General features: G+C 42.3%; 1 protein-coding gene across 6 annotated transcripts in view; it reads right to left on the minus strand.

Moving 5' to 3' along the window:
- Positions 1-1,396: 1,396 nt before the first annotated feature.
- The window catches only part of SETD4 (SET domain containing 4), a 47,489-nt gene continuing 31,356 nt past the window's right edge, over positions 1,397-17,529 (minus strand). For 4 of the 6 annotated variants that reach the window (XM_034752535.1, XM_034752509.1, XM_034752525.1 and 1 more), the window contains exons 5-11: positions 17,372-17,460; positions 14,188-14,617; positions 12,232-12,406; positions 10,816-10,897; positions 10,266-10,346; positions 9,252-9,375; positions 1,397-4,533 (exon numbers count right to left, since the gene is read on the minus strand). In XM_034752535.1, coding sequence (XP_034608426.1) covers positions 4,399-4,533; positions 9,252-9,375; positions 10,266-10,346; positions 10,816-10,897; positions 12,232-12,406; positions 14,188-14,617; positions 17,372-17,460 — 1,116 coding nt within the window. In that variant the 3' untranslated portion in view covers positions 1,397-4,398. Of the gene's footprint in view, positions 4,534-9,251; positions 9,376-10,265; positions 10,347-10,815; positions 10,898-12,223; positions 12,407-14,187; positions 14,618-17,371; positions 17,461-17,529 lie in introns of those variants that run through there. The other 2 variants (XM_034752546.1, XM_034752555.1) reach the window with 2 other exon arrangements.

Here is a 17,529-nt window from a genome sequence, read left to right on the forward strand (position 1 = left end):
CTGTAGTTGCACAAGCATAACTGAAGGCAGAATGTAGCTCTGTATTTTGGACTTTAACTGTTCTGCTGATGCTAAGCAAGTCCGAATAAAATATAGCTCGCTTCCCCCAAATCTATATTGGTAAAAACATAGTAGTGGTTCTAAAGTTTGCAGATCTGCCTTGAACATCCACAGGGAGTAGATCTGTGGAATGAATGAGAATGGGCTATTTTTACAGTGTCTCTTTTCACAGTAGAACTACACTTAAATGACAGACTGATTAAACTCTTTGAGGCAAATGTTAATTAACAGCAAGTTACTAAAACTAAACTACTAAGATAACAAGAGTCCTTTTAAGCTTCTAGAATGAAAGCTAGAGAAGCTAAGAATGTGCAAAGGTGGTTAGGTAAACCATCTTAGGATGCCTTAGCTCAGATGTATTTTAGGCTCTGATTCAGCAAACCATTTAAGTCCTATTGAAGTCTTACACATGTGCCTAAGGGTGCAATTCAGCAAAGCTGACGTTGAAGTGTAGTACACACTCACGGATCGTGACTTCATAGTTTAGGGTGGGGCAGGATTTTGCCTTTGACATTAGTCCACTGTCAAACTGTAGTGTTTTCCTGCAAGTCCAAGGCCACCTATCATACCTACAGAAATGGAAATTGCTCTAAGCACAGCAGTCTTAATTACAGCCCCATATCACCTCAAAATAATCTCTAAACCCCTCTGTGTCCAACTCTGTAAAACACTGCTATTAACTATTCAACATACTCAAGGCCAGATCTTCAGCTGGTCTACATTAGCCTAGTTCCATTAACTACATAGAAATATGCAGATTGATAGCAACTCAGGGTCACATCCTACCTTCTCTAGGGATAATTTTATTAAATGAAACTAAGCAGATAATCAGTTCCTGGCATTAGTCGCAACTCCTCAGCACCAAAGTTCCCTTTGAACCGCCTCTGTGTTACAAAAAGGATCTACATGAGCTATTGAGAATTTCCCTGGCCTAGGAGAATCTTAGCATACCCTGCTTCACACCGCCCCTTCTCAACACTCCAGGGACAGTGGGCTTGTCAGAGCAGGGACAAGCATGGCTGGAGCTCGCTACACTCTGGCCCTTCCCCAGCTGCTGTAAGGGCCCCTAGGACATGTTACACCACGCTACAACTGAGAGTGTAAAATGCTGGGAGTGATTTGTAGTGACTCTTGACACCACTTCAAAGAGATTACGTTATTTTAAAAGTGTTTAATAGATGGGCTTTTCTGATGTAACTAAAATATACGTACGTTCAGATTTGTTATTACCTTATTATTAGTATTACTGTAACATCTAGGAGCCCTAGTCATGGCCCAGGCTCCTATTAGGTGTGCTAGGAGCTGTTCAAACACACAATAAAAATAGAGCCTTATGTTATTTTTTATACCATAGTTCATTTTACACATGACTAACGTTATACTAAGACTTCCTTACAAAATGCAGTGTGAGGCCACGAGCTCCCATAACATAACAGGCCAAGAGCAATTGGGTACAAAAAAAAGGGCAATAAAATAGCAATAAGCTCCCTTCCCAGATAGTCTCTTTTATTTACATCATCATCTAGACCGTTCATCCCATTTCAGTAATTATCTGACAAAAATAAAAATTCTCCCTCAACCCATCTTTCCAAATGTCCAGGTGAACAGAAGAGTCTTGAAGCATGATGGAAAGGTTAATAAATTCAGGCGTTGGTGGACCAAGTGTGGTTGGGGGGGGGGGAGGGAGGGGGGCGGAAGCAAATTATAGAGGAGAGAGACCTTCTAAGAGAATGTCCTCCTATTTAAAATGAAAGAACTCTAGCTCTGGTACCTCTGTTGATCTGAACTGTGGCGGTGTAACACTTAAGGTATGTCTACATGCTGCCATAAACGTAGAGACACTGCATGCCCCGCTAGCACACATATAAACAGCAGTGTAAATGAGGAGGAACTGCTTAGGCGAGTAGAGTGTCCTACACACTTGAACCACACGGTGTATACACCCAACACAGGCTCTCTACACACCCACATCTATGCTGCTATTTTTAACAGTGTTCGAGTCTTTTCCCTACACAGTGAGAGGCTCAAGCACCAGGGAGATTCCAGCAGCTTCTCCACTGCCAGAGCCTTTTCCCACTCCCTGCTGCTGGAGACTTTCACTGCAGCCTGTAGCTCTACCCCACAGCAACAGGTGTTTATACAGCTTGCCTTTCACTGCAGCATGTAGCTACACGTGTAGTGCCTGTACTCCACAGGCCACAGACATATTCTTTGAGAGGCAATCTTTCAGGCAATGTTTCTAGTGGGGTTTTGCAGAGATTGCTACTAGTCCCAGCGCTAGTCAATATTTTCATCAATGATCTGGAAGTAAATATAAAAAAAAAAATCACTGCTGATAAAATTTGCACATGACACAAAAAGATTGGCATAGTGATAAATAATAATGAGGATTGGGCAGTCATGCAAAGTTATCTGGATTGCTTGGTAAAGCTGGCCCCATTCAAACAAAATGCATTTTAATACAGACAAATGCAAAGTTACTAGTAGGAATAAGGGGAAGATATTACCTCTGTACACAGCATTGGTGAGACTGATACTAGAATTCTGCCCCTACAGTTCTGGTATCCACAATTTAAAAAACAATGTAGAAAATTTGGAAAGGGTGTAGAAAAGAGCCCCAAAAAAGTGATTCAACGACTGGAGAAAATGCCTCACAATGAGATACGAGAGCTCAATCTGTTAAGCTTATCAAAAAAGATTGAGAGGTGACTTGATTACAATGCACAAGTTCTTTCATGGGGAGAAAAGACTGGGTACTAATAGGGTCTTTAAACTAGAAGAGAAAGGCATAGCAAGAACCAATGGCTTGAAGCAGAAGCCAGACAAATTCAACTTGGAAATAAGGCACAAATCTCTAGCAGTGACTGTGGTTAACCACTGGAACCATGGGTGGATTCTCCATTTCTACTGTTTTCAAGTAAAGACTGGATGCCAAAGTGGAAGATAAGCTTTAGTCAAACAAGTTATTAGGCTAAATACAGGGGTAACTACGTGAAATTTAGAGGCCGGTGATATACAGTAGGTCAGACTAGATGCTCAAAGTGTCCCTTTTTGCCTCTAGCTCTGTGAGTCAGCCAACTCCCAAATTATACAGGCCCTGTGCACATGACAGTTTTCAACTGACTTTGTAGCCATTTATCTATGTCCTTATACCGATCCCATAGCCGTGGAACCTAAGATATCCTCTTTCCTTTCCTCTTCAAGCTTTGCCCATCACCTCACATATCTCCCTTGACCAAGACTTTATCCCACATTAGCTTTTCCAAAGCTACTAGGGTATTAGTAAATTGTTGACATGCAGCAGATCCATACTAGAAAACACAGAAGTGAGAGACCGAGGGCCTGCAGGAAAGCACACAAAAAAATAATAAGATACAAGACCATTCACACAGGTATGGCCCTAATGTCAATAGTTACCCTAACCCTCCGACAACTATGAAGTCCAGCCAGATCGATCAGGAAAAGGCAAAAAGGGGACAGGAGAGGGAAATTTCTCCATGTGACAATCGGGACTGGTAGAATGCATCAGAGTGGATTTCCTGAATAGCCAACATGCAAACTATTACAACACCACAGCTCAAAATAAACTCAAGCACATCTGTTTGTTGTTCAGAGGAGGAGCAATAATCACATAGGCTGGCAACAATCCGGAGGAGTTTTTTTAAATGGGGGGAGGGAAATCTACACTTCTGCATGACGGCCACCACCCGAGCCTCCAGCATCAGTGTACTATACATGCATTTGGGTTGGGCATTGGATGAATGTTTTTGAGTCATTGTGGGGCTGACATGGCCTGTGCTCCAGACCTTATATAATCATCCCAGCAAAGTCCAGGGACCATAAATGAGATACAAAAGGGTCAGCAGAGGATGGCCCTCGCACACAAATAACATAGGGTGAGGCAAGTAGCTCTGCACTGCCCTCCCATGTAAGCCACAAAAGTAGGGACATACCAGGGAGTAGCTGCTTGGCACTATGGAAATTCTGGACTATAGTCCAGTCCCCAGGCAGATGAAGTTCCATCAGCCCCTGGAACTGCTCTAATTATTCCAGCTGTTTTGGTCCCCACAGCAGCCCAGAATCTAGATGACAAAAGTGACAAAGCCACTCTTGCCCGCTGCATTTTCTAGGCTGCGCCTCTCAGGAGAAGAGGCACAGAATATGTCCCTATGGCTGATGTCAACACCCATAAATGAAACTGGACAGCTTTTCCACCATAATTTTACATTATTCCTTGATGCTACTGGTCATCAAAAATGTTTGGGTCAAGCAGGCCTCTAGCTCCTGGTAAGTGAAAGCCACTGTGCTGTGACAGTCAGGGTCTGCTTTCTGAACAGGTCAAGTTATTGCAGGGTGCAAGTTGTACAGAATTTCTGCTGATGTTTGCAGGATCGTCAGATCTTCCAGGCGCAGTACTTCTACCAAAGCCAGCTGGTTTTCAAGGTTCACCTTGTCCTTTTTCATTTGGGAAATCTGAAGTGTATAAAAACCAAGAGGATATTTAAACTCAGTAATAAAAATAGATGTAGCCCATAAACAGACATTTGCGACAAATTAATTTGTGCCAGAGGTAAGTGGCATCAAAATGTGTACTAGTTACATGTTATGACTTATCAAGAAAACACAATTAGTGGCAAAATGAAAAAGCGTTTGTTCAAAATCCACAACACAGACAGAAAATATAGACTAAAGTCAACATTAAGAAAATGTCAGGCTCCTCGTGAGTAGCCCAGTGTTCACAGGAACGTAGGAATTGCCAGACTGGATGAGACTCAAAGTCCATCTAGTCCAGTATCCTGTCCACACCAGTGGCCAGCACCAGAAGGTTCAGAAGAACCCTACAGACTGTAAGCAGATGTTCAGCAATCTGCCCCCTACAGTAGGTCAGAGATTGTGAGCCTAGTTATATTATAGTCACTAATACTACTCAGCTACTCATAAATTTCCACCACAACTTCACTAACCCATCCATCAAATGCTCTCTAAAACACAGCCACACCAGCATCAGCTTTCTGGACACCACAATCAGCTTCAATAATGGACTCAGCTAGCTACTTCATGAATTAGCTCCCATGCTTGAGTTAAGACAAAGTCAAGAACAGCCTCTAGAACTGGCTGTTATAAGAAGCAAACACTTAATGGATCAAAGTTTTGACACAAGTACTCAACACTGTCCCATTATGCCTTTTGAACAGTTAATACCTGAACTTATATAACTGAAATTTCCCACTGTCATCATTTCGTTACACTTGTCTGCCTTGGATTTCTCCCAACATTGTCTATTCCGTTTCCTTTTCCTGATCTCGAGGACAGTAGCATAGCCCTACTAATACATTTACATTCTTACCATTTGGAATTTGTATCCATATAGCTTCAACTGTGTAACCCCTTTTCTATACACCATTTTCTCAACCACACACTGAGATTGGAAGGACTTCAGGGAATGCTCCTATCCCCCAGATCTGGACCTAAGCCTTCTACCTAGCAGTCTAAATTTAGCTTTCAGGACTTCTCTCCTATGGCTCCCTATGTCATCAGTACCAACACGTACCACCATCATAGGCTCCTCCCCAGCATTCACCAGAAGTCCATCTAGAGTCTTGTAATATCCACCACCTTTGCAACTGGCAGGCAAGTCACCATGCTGTTCTCTCAGTAACCACATACCTGTCTATTCCTGATCTAATCCCGTACTGCTGCCTGTAATTCCATCGCCTGAAGCAACCTCTTTGGTGCCTGAGGAATTGTTCATCTCCACTATCGCAGTGGGAAGGAAATCCCATCTAAGAAGGTGTGTCCTTCCATTTCACCTAGATGCCCTTCCATCAGAAGATTGGCTTCCTCAACTGGAAGATCAGGGAAGTCAGTTCTGAGGCGGGCTTGCTCTACAATGTCCCTATATGCCATGTCTATAAACAATTCTGTCTCTGCTCCTCCAGTTCAGCGGTTCAGGCCTAAAGAAGCTGTACCTAGGCTCTGAGGGCCATGAGCTGCTTGAACTCTGTGCATACATGTTTTCTTTGCTGAGGATGTATTTTTATAACTATTTTCCATTATAATATTCTTAACAGAGGTTTGTTTTGTTCTCAGGGGTGGCTAAAATAAGCTCACAGGTAGTCATTTTATTTTACTGTAGGCAATTATATATGGCACATAGGTCTATAGTAGCGTAGACACTGAGTAGGTATTTTCATCTGTTGTATTTTTAAATGACGTTTATATTAACAAGAGTTCAAAAGCAGCTTTGTCAATAGGACATTGGTAGTGCAAGACACCCTTACATTCGCCCAGTCTAGCCACAGGGTGACAGTTCGGTCATTTCTTTCTGTGTGTTGTGAGGCCCTAAGCGACACTAAGGAAGTGCGTGCATGAGATATATGAATAAGTCTGGGCACTGACAATGTTATCAGTCAAACGGCAATGGGCTACCAGTCATATCCAGGGAAGTGGCTGAGCCCTAACTGCCTGAGAACCTCTGTGACACACTGACTGTTAACCCAGATAAGGTTTTTTGGGGGGAAGTACGTGGACTTGTAGTTTAAGATAGATGTGGTGATAACACTGCTCGCAGGAAGGAAGGAAGGCCCCAAAAGCAAACCAAAGATTAAGCCTGACCACCCTCAACAAGGACTGGACAACGCAGTAGTTGGGGTCACCAGTGTGATTAGATGTTCGGCTGCGTATGTGTGTGTTTTCTGTGTGCTGCCCCAGCTCTGTGCAGACAGCTGGCACAGCAGACCTCAAATGAACCACCCAATGACCACAAGACCCGTTAAGGTATGAAGGCATCAGGCCAGATTTATTGTCGACAAAACACAGTACTAGTATCCTGTAGACTCTACCAGACTACTAATGCATGTATGCCCGTAACAATGGGCAGCTCAGTGAACAGAGGAACATTCCATTCCTCCCTAGGCCAGACAAAGATATTCCCTCTGAGATACATCTTTATACCCTGATACAAACAAGTTAGTACTGCCCCATAGTTAGTTACTGCCCCCTGATGTGGCTAGTTATCACCCATCACCTTGTACGTGTTGGTTCAATCAATACATCTCTATTACATACTGACCTTATCTTTTAGAAGGGGTCAGTGTGTTGCTGTTATTCTTGGGGAATGTTTTTGTACCATCCTTGACATCGGAATATTCTGGTACCACTTGATATCGGGATGTGTTTGAGTGAGTACTCTGTGCTTAGCACTTCTTTGAAATATGTATTTTTGCAATATTAGCCCTGTTCTTGCCAGATTCTGTAAGCAGGTCCCGCCCCACACCAGGCCTCTAATACAAGGGCTTATGTCTCAAGTTCTCTTCCTACTACAAGAGATATGGAACCTGTGATCTCCCATTTGCTCGAAAAAAATCTCTGGGAGGTACTATGAGTCATTACCAACCTTAAAAAACCAAGTGTGCTGCTTCATGGGTCACCACAAAGACACCCAGATGGCTAATACCCTACTTTCCCTGGGCCAGTCCCCAAGAAAGAGGAGAGAGATTCTCATAGACCAGCCAGCTGACCAGAGGATGACACATGCTATCTTAAGATATCTGAGCCAAAAGACATCATCTGGTTCCCCAAACTGCAGTTCCTGACTGACTCTGAAGCTTCACGGAGTAAGCAAGCTGAAGAGTAGATCCTTTAAGTATTTTTCTCTTTTGAATTATTTTCTAAGATAACTGTGGGGATGCCTGCAACTAAAGAACAGGGCAATCATCGTGTGATGCAGCCCATTGTTCAATCCCAGCTTCTGCCAGCCAGAGCCATGGGGTTGCATCCCTGACCATCTTGACTAATAGCCATTGATGGACCTATCCTCCATGAAATTTATCTAGTTCTTTTTTTAACCCAGTTCTAATTTTGGCCTTCACAACATCCCCTGACAAAGAGTTCCACAAGTTGCCTGTGCGTTGTGTGAAGAAGTACTTCCTTATGTTTGTTTTAAACCTGCTGCTTTTAATTTCATTGTGTGACCCTGGTTCTTGTGTTATGTGAAGGATTAAATAACACTTCCTTATTTACTTTCTCCACACTATTCATAATCATATCCCCCCTTAGTCATCTCTTTTCCAAGCTGAACAGTCAGTCCCAGTCTTTTTTTCTTTTTTTTGACTGATTCTCAATCTATTTTCTTGTCAGGTTATTGATGTCAATTGAGGTCAATTTACGCTATTGATCACATTGTTTTAGGGAAATGCAGTAAGTTAGCTAGCTTTGTATTTGCTTATTTATTTTCTCACTTAATTCATAAAAAGTACACCTAATTGGTTTGCCCTCATCACATCAGATAGCCATGAGGTACACCACACCAGATAAAGGGATATGATGGCCACTACGCTGCTCCTGAGTTAAAGCCTATTGCCACTGCAATAAGATTACTGCATGCAGTTTTAAAGAAAATCATTGTAACCGTTGGGCCATTTTCTGATCTTAGTTATACTGGTGTAAATCCAGAATCACTTTAGTGCAGTCAATAGCAAGGGGCTTTTTTCATATGCCACCTTTTTATGCTTTACCAAGAGTTCCTAATCCAAAACCCACTTGAATTAAATGGAAATAATCCCATTGATTTAAGGTCCATGTGCGTAATATATACCAAGATATTCCCAAAAAAGTGACAGTCCCCTCCAACTCCCCCAAAGCAGGATAAATCCTAAACTAAGGCACGCTTACTGCACCAGGAGCTGATCCCAGTTATATTGGTGTAAATCCAGAGTATATTATGCCTGAAGCACACTTTGAATAGCAAAATAAAAGGCACCCTGCCCACAAAAATAAGCATTTAGCTAACGCCAGAAATAAGCTGATAATTGTAGGTCAAACCATTGCCTATGAAACACACAGAGCCAGATGCTACCCTCATTTTCATCACTGAAGTCAATGTTGTTACTACCAATTTATGCTAAGTTGTCTATGCAGTACTGTAGTCTGCACTTGAGGGATGCAAACTGATCTGTGTTGGTGCACACTAAAAGCTCCCTAGCATGCGTTAACGTAGTCCTGTTTCAAACAGCAGTACATTAACATACACAGGAACTTTTAGTGCACACCAGTAGAGTCCACCCTGGGCCTGCCAGTGCGCAACATGCTAGTGGGGACTAAAATTTACAGCCCTCTATTGCAGACTACAGCACCACGTAGACAAGCCCCTTGGGGGCGTCTGCCCCGTTGTATTCTTCTAGCCAAGTTACCTGGTGAAGGCTGTGCTGTGTCTCCTCTATTAAAGAAAAGCATATTTTTGCCGCTATGTTCAAACTCCTCTCTTCATTTCTGGCTGAAATTATATCACCAAGCAGCACTTTCTTCCAGTAGGTACTAAAGCAAAAAATATGTTTGACAAGCGATTATTTGTTGCATTCCCCAGCCAGAAGTTAAACTGAAGTTATAGCTCAAAATAAAATAAATAAAACCCTGATAGATAAGTAAGTCAAAGTTAACACACACACACACACACACACATAAAAAATAGACCCACAGCACTCAGATACCACAATGATGTGCATGTTTAAGCCGCTGAGTAGCACAGAACACACACTGCATGGTATGGAAGACAGATGGGTCTCAATATCTTTCAGTTACTTTAACATGTTCTGTCCAGGACTAAACCCTCACAGCATAGATGAGTGTAAATATTTTTCCTTTTAATTTTAAAACATGTTTGATAACTGACAACGCTCATGTACCTATCTGCAAACAATGCCAAGATTGTGAAGACCAAATTCACTGCTGAAATAAGCACAATCAATTTTGTGACATCAGTGCTGAACCTTTGTACTTCAGCATGAACTTGGCCCTGAAATTTCAAAAGTAGTCCCTGAAATGTACTTTTCAGAGAAATCAAACTGATGTCTGAGTTCATGGGACCCATCAAAGTGACAAATGTAAGAAACAGAAACTGAACACTAAAGCAATATCCAGTTCTTGAAGTAGGAAGGGAACAACAACAGAATGCTTGGTGTTTAACTGAATCGAGTTGTCATATATGCAACAAGCAGATAACGACTTTTAAATTATATATTGTTCCAAATCCTTCTTGCCTTACACATGTGAGTAGTCTTATTGACATTCGAGATAATCACACAAGTATATCCAATGTTACCATCTCTACACCTCACTTAGTGTGAGAAGACACAGACTAGAGGGATAGAAGGGGCATTATTTTCTAAATAAATGACCACATTTCTGTAAGTGTATTTGAAACTTACAATTCATCTGCTCCAAGACATAATAACTTGAGAGCTGTGAGGAGTCTCCATGATGGCCCATCCCTTCCAAACGTCAAATTTCTAAAAGTGTCAAAAATTACCAAAAGGTAGAAAGCATGAGCTCATTACACAGTTTGTCATCTTCACACTAACAGTAACTGTGGCAACAAAACATCTGCCTAGTGGCAGCCTCCTCCCACCCTAGGACACAGTTAAGGAGAAGCAAATTCATAGTCCATGTGGGAACTACACTGTAACATCTAGGGGAAAAGGATTCTCCCCAGCTTCCTTTGCTCTGCTGCTTCCCACAGCCTTAGGACAGGGTGGTCCAGATTGTCTTGTGCTGACCCCTAGCCCTGATCCTTAGCTTTCATATTGTCTTTTATCCACTTAAATTCTCTTCCACTATCAAGGAGCTAAACAGAATACCTATATTTTTATAAACCAAATTTTTGGCAAGTTTAAAAAAAAAAAAGCATCTGAACTTTTATTTCAGTTTTGTTGTAACTATTTTCTCAAATGGAAACCAGGGTTTTAAAGAGATACTTACTCTAACAAGTTATGAGCCTTTAGAATGGAAAGCTTCATATTTCTCTGCTTGTCTGCTGAAAAGAGATGTTTAAGAAGGATATCTGCAAAACACATATTTAAAGATCCTTAAGCAAACAGTTAACACTGAAAACAAACTAAACTTGAACTGTATTTTAACTATAATTAATCTTCCAACTGAACAGTACGCAAAGACCAGCTCAGATAATGTCAAAACTTTAATGAACTTTACCTTGAGTTGAAGAACCCTCTGAAGAGCACTTAGCAACTTGCAGGACTGAACCCAGAGCGTGAGTTCATTCTGGCATTTCCTAACTCTTGAGTACTTGACCTGGCAACCTTAATAATGTTCTTTTAACACAATTTTTGACATACAGTCAGTTCTAAAGCACCAAGAGCCAGATGCTCAGCTGGTAAATCAACACAACTCCACTGAAGTAAATGGAGTTGATTTATACAAGCTGCAAATCTGACTTTAAACAGCCTTAATGCTTTATAATAAAAATGTAACTTGTCTACTGCATACTCAATTCCAAACAGCTGTCTCTCTCTTCACATGCCTATATAAGCAACCAAGCCCCACTGACAAAAAAAACAAACAAAAAAAATCCACTTCCCAAGCTATTTTTTGGCTCTCCAATCAGCTTGTTGGCCAACTCATAACCAAGTCTTCACCACTTAATTATTAATTTTCTATAACAATGACTGGGCTGCCTAATAGCATGGGTTTCTCTTATTGTGGTCTTAGTTCAGCACATGTTTAACACTAAGTTTAGCAGAATTGGGGCCTCTAAGACATGTGAGCATCCTCTCTATGAAAAGGCTCCATCAATATTTAGTGTGATACAGAAGCATGCACACACACACACACACACACACACACACACTTGAGAGAGGGTAGTTTGCAAAAATCTCCCAGCATTTCCAGTTCCATCCTTAAATTATTCTCTAAAGCCACAATCCTGCAAACACTTAAGCACGTGCCTAAATTTTACTCGCATAAGCACTCCCATTGAAGCTAATGTTGCTACTCCTGTGCTTAAAGTTAACCAAACATGTAAGAGTTTTCAGAGTAAAGCTAACTAAGTTTCATAGCGTAACAAATGAAACCTGAGCAATTCCAAAAAAATGAAGGCCACTTCACACACACACACACACACACACACACACACTTTTAGTTAAAAATCCCTATTAGGTGTAGTTCAAAAAGGCAAAAATGGAACCAACTCAACCCTATATTTCACTTTAATGCTCCCAACAAACCCTAAATTGATCATATATGGCGACAGCCTAGTGCAGAGTGAAACTATGTAAGCTTCCTCACTGCCCCTCAATTACCATATTTACCCAGATGAAGAGATAAAGCTGGCTGGCTCCCTAGTATTTCATATTTTAATGTGAAGATCAAGCTACCAACCTGCTGAGACATAAACCCCACTCTGTGGGTTGTTGATGGCAACAAATCCATATTCTAGCAGAAGTCGCTGGTTATCATGAGGCCCGTAACAGATAAACAGTTCTTCGTGTCTTCTACAATGTGACTCTGTCCTGATTTCATAACATCTTGTCTGCTCATTAAATGCAGCTTTTACCTTTGAGAAATTTTAAAAAGACATTTCCTCTATGGCAGTGAGGAGAAAAAACCCATCAGACCTAGAATGATAAAGACCAGTAATATTTCCTTACTGTGGCAAAAGGGTATAAACTTCTAGGACTCAATGATGAAATATGTAAAGTGATTTTGAAGAGGGGTTATTTTTGTTGCACTTAGGACCTTATCTGAAGAAAGAGGAAAAATTCTCTAAAATACTAAAACAGAACAAAAAAAAAAATCCTTGGGTTCAAGACTGTGCTGCCTCTAGGAGGCAGAGCACAGAAGGGGAAGCGGGAACAAAGCTAGCTTTAAGCCACCTTTGTGCTACCCTGACTCTGTGCGGTCACGTGAGTCAGTGTGGTCCCTGGCATAAATCAGAGCAACTTCATAGGCAGTCCTGATGAGGTTGCCATAGGCTGCTTGAAGCCTACTACCAGGCACTCTAGAAACCACATGCCCCCTGCACTGTGCCTTGTGAGGGGGTAATACAGAGCTGCTTACCGGGGCCCTCTGCTGGGGACAATTCTCCTCAAGCCATTTCTGGACACATGGGACAAAAGCATAAGCATGTGACTCATTGGCTGGCACACCCCCTAGTGGCTGGGGCATGGTGTAAAGGCTTTCCTCCTTTAGCGCCCCCTGCTGACAGCCATTCCACCCCTACTGTGGTCTGCTTCTTCATGCCATTCAGCCCCACTCCTTCCAGCTCATGTAGCGTCCCACCCCTCCCAGGGTAAACCAGCTTGTGGTCCTTCGACTTCATGTTGGACAGTTGGTCTGAGTCCAGACTCACCAGTCCTCATCTCTAGTATCAGGGGAGTTCAGCAGTTCTTACTCTTTGGGGAGAGAGGGGGGGCACCCCCACTTCCTTGGTGGGCTGGTAGAACTCAGGCCCTCCCACTCCATTCGGTCCAGACCAAGGACCGTCATTACACAGTCAAGGCCCTGGCTGTCTCCTGGGCCACTTCTTACCTTATCCTGTCTTGGCCCTTTATCTCAACCTCTTCCCAGGTTCCCAGCATATCAGCTCCACTCTAAGCCACTTCCCAAAGGGTCTGCAGGGCTTCTTAGCACTTTCCGCTACCCAGCTGGATCTGCTGCAGAGGGGTTTTCCTCCATTCCCCTGGCAGGGCAGTCCCTGACTCAGCAGGAGTCTTCCTGCTCCTTGAAGGACCCTCCACCACAGGGGAGAAACCTGGGTGGACTCACCTCCTGCCACTTTCTTTCTCAACTGCCTAAGTTTCCCCATTGCAGAGGTGCCTTCCTTCAGAGAGGCTTTGTCTGCCAGCAACCCTACTCAGCTCTCTGACTCCAGCCAGGCTTCTCTCACTGAGTGAGAGCCAGAAATCTGCTCTCCTTCCAGCCCTTTTAACTTCTCCTTCAGGTCTGACACATACTGCAGGTGTAGTGGGGTGAGGCTGATTGTGCCCACAGGCTTTCATTAATCCCTTCAGGCTGAGTGTGGGGTTGCTACACCTCATCATACCAGGGTACTGGGGGCGGGCAGAGGCGCAGAATCCTTTCCCCATCCTTATTTTGCCCCTTGATTCATAAAATCAATTCTATTTGTTAATTCACGCTGGGTTACATGATAAGTTTTTGTGGCATATCTACTGAGCCTATAGCTGTCCTACAAACAATACACTATACACACACCAATCATGACCCTTCAGTGGGATGCCGTGTTCCTAATTCATCAGAGACAAGAATGTGGATTCTGCAAAAAGTCTGTGCATTGTACATCGTAAAAACTATGGTTATGTTTTTCCAGCTTCTTACCTGAACATTTGGACTGTGGTTTAGCAGATCTAAATAAGGCGCTAGTGCATAAACATCTGGTTCTCTAGAGAAACATTCCCTCTGTGAATGCTTCATGTACACTGTTCTAGTATTAATGGTACACCAAGCCCACTGCAGGGCATCGTAGTTAAAAACAGTTTCTACATTCTCAGTAAACAAAGACTGCAGAGAAGAGAAAAAAGACTTGGAAGAGGTATACAGTTCCTGGACCACTGTTCTTTGCTCCTGAGCCTTCCTTCTTAAGGGCTCAGGAAGAAGTCTCACTACTTCTTGATCCAAACAAACAGGGCACGTATAGGTCTTTGGTAAAACATCAAGATAAGGCTTCCACACAGATTGCTCACCAGCATATTTCTCTGCTATTAAAAATGTGCACAGTGCTATCAAAGGAGATATGGGAGGCTTCCACCTATTAAAAACATAACAGATACACAGAAGTGAGGTGGAGAAAATACAACCACACATATCCTTTTAATACCTGGAGATTATAAACAAATATTTTAAACTTCTTTGTAGTTCACCTGCAAATGTTTTTTCATTATTTCGAGGTGTTTTTAAATTTATTTTTACTGACAAGCTGTTAAAAACGAGCTGGTAAAACACTGGATTTTGTTTAAACAAAAATATAAAATAGTTTTCTATACTCTACATCACCTTTTGTTATGAATTTGCTGAAAGGGTGCCTTCATATGGCACTTTGTGGTCTCATATTTGAATTCCTTTCTTTTAGGGCATGCACATTTAGTAATGTCAAACAAATCATTTACAATTCCATTTAAATAAGGGCCCCATCCTGCAAAACCTTACTCATTTGAGCAATCCACATGCATGCAAGTAGTCTTGTTGAGACCAATGGGAATACGTTGTAACGCTTCTCGACTCACCCAGAGCTATGAGTCACCTTGTTACCATCTGCTGCCAGCACAAAGGAGTCTTGCCTGTGCTTAACTGGGTGTCAGCTTTCTAACACAAACAGCCCGTCATTATAGCTATATTATAATGGGCTATATTAGCCCTTCCTTTGCCCTGCAGTTTCACAACAGATGCACCCCAGGCCTTGTGTCCCTTCAAAGTGTCACCCTGTGGTATCCAGCCCCTGACCACTGAACACTCACAGAAATACCAGATCCTCTGTTCCCAGAGAAACAGCATACCAGTGTACTAAATAGTAATAAGTCACCAGGACCAGACAGTATTTCACCCAAGAGTTCTGAAGGAACTCAAATGTGAAACTGCAGAACTACTAACTGTAGTCTGTAACCTATCATTTAAATCAGCTTCTGTAGCAAAATGACTGGAGTATAGCTAATATGATGCCAATTTTTTAAAAGGGCTCCAGACGTTACCCCAGCAATTACTGTAGCCTATAGGACTAACCTGCTTGCTTGTGTGTATATATTTTTATAGTTTAAGTATTTGGTTTATTGTAATAGGTTTATAAATTTATATTAAAGTAAGCTTGGCTGTAATGCAAGAACCTACAGGCCATATTCTGTATGTTAAGCTAAGGCAAAGTTAGCATATTTATATTAAAATCTTTTACTTGGAAAGCAAAGTTAACCTATATTTTGTTACCTAAATAGATAAGTACCCACGCCTATGTTTATTTAAACTAATAAACAATGAAGAATGGCATAGGGTTTTTTTTTAAAATGTTGTACCCACAGACTTAACAAGTACACCACAAGAGACTAATGTGCGTACATACCTGTTATGAATATGCTCATACATATTAGCCTATGGGGTGAGTGTACCCTAACACTTCTGTGGGTAAGGAGAATTTGGGCATAAGAGGAAGGATTTCTGGCATTTGCCCTATAAAAGAGGTAACCCACCTCAAAAGAGTATCTCCAGTTCTCACTTTACTCCATCTTCATTTTTACTTAACTTTATTTATTTTATTTATTTACGATGACTGCTACTATTAGTAGGCTGTACTTGTTCTTCTTAAGCTTTAAGTTTCAAGGAAACTAGGCTAAGCTTGGTTTCCCTAAGTTTTATTCTTAGTTTATTAGGTTTTAATTTAAATATGCTAACTTTCCCTTAGCTTAACACACAGGATATAGCCTGTAGGTTTTTTGCATTACAGCCAAACTTACTTTAATATAAATTTATAAACCTATTACAATAAGCCAAATACTTAAGCACCGCACAGGCATTCAGAGCTCCGGAGGGGAGAGATACCTCTCCCCAGACCCAGACCCAACCCAGCCCGGGCCTGCCATGGCCGTGGGAGAGGCGACCCTCCTCTGACCCCAGCAGGGAGAGCCACCCCTCCCTCCCCACAACAGCACCTGGGCTGAGGGGGAGAGCTGGGAGGAGTCCTCTCTCCCCACTGTAGCCCCAGGGCAGCCTGCACCCGAAACCCCTCATCCCCCCCCACCTCTTCGAGCCCCTCATCCCCAGTCCCACCCCAGAGCCTGCCCCCCCAGCCGGAGCCCTCATCCCCTCCGCACTCCAACCTTCTGCCCCAGCCCTGAACCCCCTCCCACACTCCAAACCCCTCAGCCCCACACCTGCCACATGAACTTTGTTATGTGCATCAATATGGAGGTGATGTGTCACACACCACCTCCATATTGGTGCACATAACAAAATTCATTCTGCACATGGGTTGGAAAAAATGAGAGGGAACACTGCCCCAAAGTTCATTGTCCTTACTTGCAAGCAGAGCTCTCCTCTGCCCATACACTTCTTCCTCTAAATCTCCGGTCTTTGAAGATTCCACAATCCTTCATTAGCACTCAGCTCAGACTGTAAATGGATGCCCATTTTGAACCAAACATTTCTTGCCAGAAAGAAAACCTGCTTTTCACCTTTCTGGTAATCAGTCCCTAGTCACAGATCTTAAGGACTGAATTTTCAGTGTATATATAACTCCTTATACAACATCTATACATACATTTTGCAATGATTATGACAACCGGTGTGACAAGCTTCCAGTACAGACCTTACATGACATTATTTGGTGAACCCAGAGGATCCCTGTACCTGTTGCCATTTGGCATCCAGAGTTTCTTGGGTCACACACATGTGTAAATTAGGCTTTACAGATTGAGGCCCTAACACAAATTCAAATGAATAATCTAACAGTGTGCGAGCACCCTATCAACACCAACAGAGGAATTTCTTACGAGATTATCTTTCCCTCCTCCACACTTACTTTGCAATGTTTTCCCCAAGGTAGCTACTAAGGACAGTACCAGTGGTGAGCAAGCATTTCTCCGGCAACGAAATAATCACTTCCCCCGCCTTTGAGAAAAATCAAATAGACTAAAAGTCAGATTGAAAATGACCCACGGATGCACAATTCATAAGTGT

This window comes from Trachemys scripta, chromosome 1 (genome assembly GCF_013100865.1).
Source record: "Trachemys scripta elegans isolate TJP31775 chromosome 1, CAS_Tse_1.0, whole genome shotgun sequence".
Lineage (NCBI taxonomy): Eukaryota > Metazoa > Chordata > Testudines > Emydidae > Trachemys > Trachemys scripta.